The following is a 6,287-nucleotide window of genomic DNA, read 5'->3' on the forward strand; positions in this document are numbered from 1 at the left end:
TATTGATTTAAACTTGTACATACAACAGATACAGAGTGGGAATAGTAAACAGTAACAGAATGCAGGTTTACTTTCTGCAGGTTAGATAATTGGGAGTCGATTTCATTGAAACATAAGATTTTAAGGGGGCTTAAAAAGGCAAATACAAAGAGTCTGTTTTTCTTGCCTGGGAAAATCTAGAAATAGGGGGCATAGGCCCCTATTGGATTGAAACAATGAGAAATTTGTTTACTCAGTTATGAATCTCTGAATTCTCGATCCTAGAGGGTTGTGGACACTCAGCTGTTCAGGATACTTAACAGCAAGAACAATAGAATTTTGAACATGAAGCAAATTGATGGATATCAGGCAGAAAGAAGTGGAGATGAAGTCAAGATCCCATTGACTGGTGGAGTAAGCTCAAGGAGCTTGTGGCCTCCTCCTGCTCTTATTTCTCATAGTCACAGGTGCAGATGTTAAGATGTGAGCCATGGGATCATCCTACTTTCCCTTCACCATCTCCTACTGATGGGTTTGAGAATGAAGGGTGCACACATAGGGATGTAGTACGGGAAATCATAACTCTCTGGTTTAAGTGATTTCTGAAGGTAATAAAAGTTAATTAATGTTATGATTCCAGCTGATGTTATCACTAAACAAATCAGATCCCAGCCTGAAATCTAGCTCAACAGAACATATTTTGTTTTGTTTTATTTAAACAGAGATCTTTCACTCAAACAGAAACACACAATACTGCAAATCTGATTTAAAACAGCAAAACAGATGCTTATTAAGCAAACAAAAAGATGATAAAATAGAATAAACCAAGCTATTTACATAACACAATGAAAGATTTTGAAACACGGTAAAACACAATCTTATCTATTCCAGTAGTACCCCTTTACAATATTCAAACGGCAAGAGAATCAGATTTGACTTAACTGTGTTTTCAATTCCCAGTCTTAAAGAATTTGATGGCCTCTTCCTTGAATATGCACAACTGAGCTTAGACTTTCGTAGCTTTAAATAACCCTTTCAAGGTTCTAAACAAACATTTCAGATCTGAGACTTTCAAACTAAAGATGTTTTACATGGAAGTAAATAATCTCTATCTTTTCTAAATGAATTCCTTGATCGAGGAGAACTGTTTCATCTTTCCAAATCCAACTAGGATGCCTGTAAACTGAAGCCAAACGGTTTCCAAGCTTTGGGCATTCCCCCTTTGCAAAAACAAATTCTGATTCTTATAGCTGAAATCAGCCTAATACTCCTCAATGTTTATCCTGTCTGCTCACAAAACTCTTCCAATGAAATCATGTTCCCATTTGCACCCCAGAAACTCAATCACTCACTCGCACGCTTACTTTAAAGAAAAGCATTGTTCCATAAATACTGAGAAGTTAATAGTTAAACCCATTCATGCACACAGTCCAAAATCTACTTGCCACAAGATCCAACTACAGACTCCAAACTAAAATAAATTAAAAACAAAATACATAAATAATGGCAAAACTCAAATCACACCATATATTGTTCCATTGCAGTCACAAATAGACCAGTCCAGTTAGGGATCAAGAGTGTGGAGCTTGAAAAGCACAGCAGGTAAAGAATCATCCGAGGAGCAGGAGAATCCACGTTTTGGGCATCAGCCCTTCATCAGGAAGGTCTGTATTTATTCAGACCACTCCTGATGAAGGGCTCACGTCCAAAGCATCAATTCCCCTGCTTCTCGGATGCTGCCTGACCTTTTCCAGCACCACACACTCGACTCTGATCTCCAGCATCTGCAGTTCTCACTTTCTCCTAGACTAGTTAAGGATGCTGGGGTTCCCTTTTTCGAATGACATTAACAGTGGATTAGTTAGGATTAGAACTATAATCTGGCAGATTTAAACAAATTTATTGAATTTTATTTCCCAAGTTGTCACAGAAGAATCTGAATTCATGATGTCTAGCATACTAGTTTTGTACCATACTATGGCAAAACTGCTTCACTGGAATGATAATTACAGTCTTGAAAATAGACAGGAAAGTTTTGTATACCTGAACAACATCCAGCAGAAATATTTGGAGGAAGAAACCAATAGCATTTCCTGTCATTTGATATGGTGCACCTCCAACAGCAAAGCAGATCTTCCGGCAGAATGGCAGTGCTCGTCCATTGCCCTTCTGTAGACAAAGGACAAAACAGTCAAAGGACTGTGAAGAACGACAGTAGGGTCAGCATAAAGATCAGCTTACTTCAGACATAATGCTTTACTTTCTGTTCTACCAAGTTTACCAAATCTTATGAAGGTCTAACAGTCCACAATGATTAACATGGTTGCATCTCACCCAAAAAGTTTTACTTGGTTTGTACATCTTAGAAAAAAAACAATTTAGTTAGTTAGCTTAGTAGTTCTCAAACTGTGGTCCACAGATTCTTCAAGGTCTGGTAACTATCCAGATGTACTCAAAATCATGTGAAATGCTGATTAAGCAGGGCTGACCCTACAACTGCGTGCTGCAGGTGATAAGCTAGCACAGTACGGTTAGAGAGTCACTGCAGTAAAGGTTAAATGGACAAATGGCATCCTGAAACTTGGGTTCGTGTCACGAGCATAGAGTGGGCAGACTACCTTATCAGATTTTTTGGGGTGGAGCTAAACTGCAAGCGACGAGAATAATATTTCCATGTACACTTACAGTTACAAAGGGTAAAAACAATGAATGCAGATGCTGGAAACCAAATTCTCGATTAGTGGTGCTGGAAAAGCACAGCAGTTCAGGCAGCATCCGAGAGTACCAAGGGACCAGCTGAGTTCAGCTTTGTTTAAAAGAGTTAAGTTTTTTTTAAAATACTTTGACTCCAAGAGTATGTTTCTGAAACTAAGCAATATTTTCACGTGTTCCACACATTATTAAGAATGTAACTTTGATGGGATGTGGGAGTTGATGACTATTAATTATTTTGAAAAGGGGTCCTACAAGTAATAGTATGAAAATCACAGGGCATTTTTCCCCCATTATGTAATGTTTCACAGCCAGGTTAGATTCAATGCAGACCATCCCAGAGGAAATACTGCAGTAACTGAAACACCTGCTGTTCCAGCTATTGCTACTCCTGTAATTGAGTGTTTAAGGGCTTCTCCAGTTAAATTTTAAACAGACGTAATTTGTTTCAAATGTTTCAGCTGCTACTTTAATAATTCCCTGAAATTAATTTGACTGTTTCCAATTATTACTACTGTTGGGAGTTAAATTGTTACGGCTAACCCCACGAATAGAATCCACAGGTTGTGATTAAAGCAAAGAATTGGAAAGTTATTGTATCACTCGGACCTGCTCAGTTTCTCCAGCATTTTGTTTTTATCCTTTTGCTGCGTTAACTCAGGCCACACACCTCTGTGATGTTGACCACTAATGTGTATGTCTTCTGTTCTAATTTCAACTTTTATGGTCCCTTTTTTCACCCAAAAAAGAAAATCCAGAATCTGCTGTGTTTTAATTCTCTGCTTCTCACCTGCAGGACCCGCACGGAGCCCCCGGGATGGGGGTAGGTTTCCTCCTCTTCCAGTAACTTCTCACCCAGGCTCTGCTCTTCAGACCCCATCGGGCGGGCAGCGAGCAGGACTCACTCGGCTCCCTCTCACAGCAGCAGAGCCGCTCCTCGTCACACCCCTGGGGATTGTGATCGAGCGGCGGACAGTGCAGCGTCACCGAGCCGCCGACAGCAACAGGCTCCTGCTGCTGGCGAGCCAGATCCAGTTCGTGGTTTGGATCGGCTCAGCTCCTGGATTCCAGTCCGGGACTTCCTATTGCCTTCCTCAGAGATGAAGCTGAGCAGCCGGTTACTCCAGATTCTGTACGGGCTGCAATTTCAGGTTCAACTTTCCGGGTTCCTGCCAGCCTCTGGGACGTCCTTGTTTTAAATTGCTTTATTCTGTTAATTGAATACGCAAACATAAGGGGGAAAACACACACACACGTATAGTGAAATATACTGTGGAACTTGCGTTCCGCTCTTTTCGTTTGAATTTTGCCATTAACGATTGAAGTGAGATTACAACATTTTGCAATTTTACCATTGCACAGTAAAGTTGCGCCTCCGCTCGACTACTTCAATTATTACAACCCCAGCAATCTCGAATTGCCCCTTTCCTTTCACCAGCACTCCTTCCTAAATTAGCGAGATGCTAAGATCTCAGCTAGGAAGCGGCGAGATGCACAGCACTAAGTCACCAAATTCAACTTCCAAAGCCTCGATCTCCACCATTTAAATGGACAGGACCAGTACTACATGCAATTTCCCCAACAAACTACACAAGATTTTATTTGGAGTATACAAGATAGTAGCAGTAGTCCACGGCAACAGCTCACCACTATTTTCCCGTGAGCAATTAGAAATGGGTAATACATATTAGCTTAGTTGGTGATAGCCACATCTTGCAAAGGAATTTATAAGGAAATAAATTGGAAGGCATCAACTTCACACGTGCAATAAAACCAAACCGCAGATGCTGGAAAAACTCAATCAAAAATGAAAACGTGGAGAAATTCAGCAGGTCTGACAGCATCTCAGGGTCACTGGGCTCGAAACAACCTTTTTTTCCCCCTCTCCACGGCTGCTGTATTTTTTCCCCCAAAACGCGGAGTGAACTCAGGTGTTTTAACTTCATGTGGAATGGGCCAAGGCTCCTCATTGTATTTGCTCAGCCCCCTCTATTAGCTTTCCCCCTTGATCGTAGAGTGAGGTAAGTTTCAACTACACCAATAATATGGCAGAACTTATCCAAAATGCTAGATACCCCTTACTAACAAGGTCCATATGTATACAACAAAGCAATGGAAGGGCGCAGCTCACCACCACCTTCTCATTTGCAGCACGAATGATAAATGCTGGCCTCGGTAGGCTGTAGTGGAAAGCTGTTGGAACCATAGCTCTTTTCTCCAATGCTGCAACTTATATCTCACATGAATCCCAACATGTTATCCGATGAAAGATTTAAGAATGATTTAATTTCTAGATATGAATCTTGTCCTAATAGCATGAACATTCAGTCAAAGCCAAGTGCACACTCCAATGAATGGGTGTACTATGTGCTGGCCAAATTCCTAGGAGAAAGATGCCAAAGATCAGAATCAAGAGTGGGGTGCTGGGAAAGCACAGCCGGTCAGGTAACATCCCAGGAGCAGGAAAATCAACATTTCAGGCAAGAGTCCTTCATCATGAATGAGTCTTGTGAGCAGAGGGGTTAGAGTGGAGGGGATGGGGGGAAAGAAGGTAGCTGAGTGTATGATGGGTAGATAGAGATGGGGTTAATGGTGATAGGTCAGAGAGGAGGGTGGAGCAGATAGGTGGGAAGTAAGATGGTATAAGGTGGTAGTGGGGAAGGGGGAAAATGAGGAAACTGGTGAAATCTACATCAATGCCATGTGGTTGGAGAGTCCCAAGGCAGAAGATGAGGCATTCTTCCTCCAGACATCAGGTGGTTAGGGAGTGGCGATGCAGGAGGCCCGATGCGGTCTCCTCTATATTGTTATTGGGCATCCTGTCTCCCCAGAGCACTTCAGAGAACGTCTCCAGGACACCCACACCAACTGACCCCACCTCCCTGTGGCCGAACACTTTAACTCTCCCCTCCCTCTCTCCCAAGGACATGCAGGTCCTGGGCCTCATTCATCGCCACAGCCTAACCACCTGGAGGAAGAACACACCTTCCACCTTGGGACCTTCCAACCCCACAGCCTCAACATGGACTTCACCAGTTTCCTCATTCCTCCTCGACCCACCTTATCCCATCTCCAACCTTCCAACTCGACACCACCCTCATGACCTATCCATCTTCCTTCCCACCCTCCTCTCTGACCTATCACCATTATCCCACCTCAGTCTATCAATCACACTCCTAGCCTGATTCCTGATGAAGGGCTCTTGCTCGAAACGTTGATTCTCCTGCTCCTTGGATGCTGCCTGACCTCCTCTGCTTTTCCAGCACCCCATTCTTGACTCTCGCTAAATCCCTGTCGGTCTTGGCAAATAAATGACAAGTGAGATCAGCTATTCAGATCAATTGGTGACAATAAACTGAGTATAATATCAAGTGTAGAACTGGAAGAACTCTGAACATACTTTTGTTGCTTTTTCGATAATTGCGAATACAGGGTATCCATGGTGGGCCCAAACCAGGGTCAAGGGCGAATAATGGTAAATATTGTAAATTTGATCTCTGCTTCATTAGCTTTGGGGAATTAAATACTACTTTATACAACACTATCCCTCAGACTAAGTAAATTGAACAAAATCCATAAAATACAAGTGTAGTTGA

The 6,287-nt window shown here is 42.3% G+C and overlaps 1 protein-coding gene across 1 annotated transcript in view; it reads right to left on the reverse strand.

Annotated features, from left to right (window-relative positions):
• The window catches only part of LOC122560107 (sodium-dependent lysophosphatidylcholine symporter 1-like), a 58,346-nt gene extending 54,265 nt beyond the window's left edge, over nucleotides 1-4,081 (reverse strand). The window contains exons 1-2 of the mRNA XM_043710346.2: nucleotides 3,482-4,081; nucleotides 2,023-2,148 (exon numbers count right to left, since the gene is read on the reverse strand). Coding sequence (XP_043566281.2) covers nucleotides 2,023-2,148; nucleotides 3,482-3,571 — 216 coding nt within the window. The 5' untranslated portion in view covers nucleotides 3,572-4,081. The remainder of the gene's footprint in view (nucleotides 1-2,022; nucleotides 2,149-3,481) is intronic.
• Nucleotides 4,082-6,287: the final 2,206 nt, after the last annotated feature.

This window comes from Chiloscyllium plagiosum, unplaced genomic scaffold, assembly GCF_037043375.1.
Source record: "Chiloscyllium plagiosum isolate Xiang-an unplaced genomic scaffold, Cpla_swu_hap1 HiC_scaffold_15, whole genome shotgun sequence".
NCBI classification, from domain to species: Eukaryota; Metazoa; Chordata; class Chondrichthyes; order Orectolobiformes; family Hemiscylliidae; genus Chiloscyllium; species Chiloscyllium plagiosum.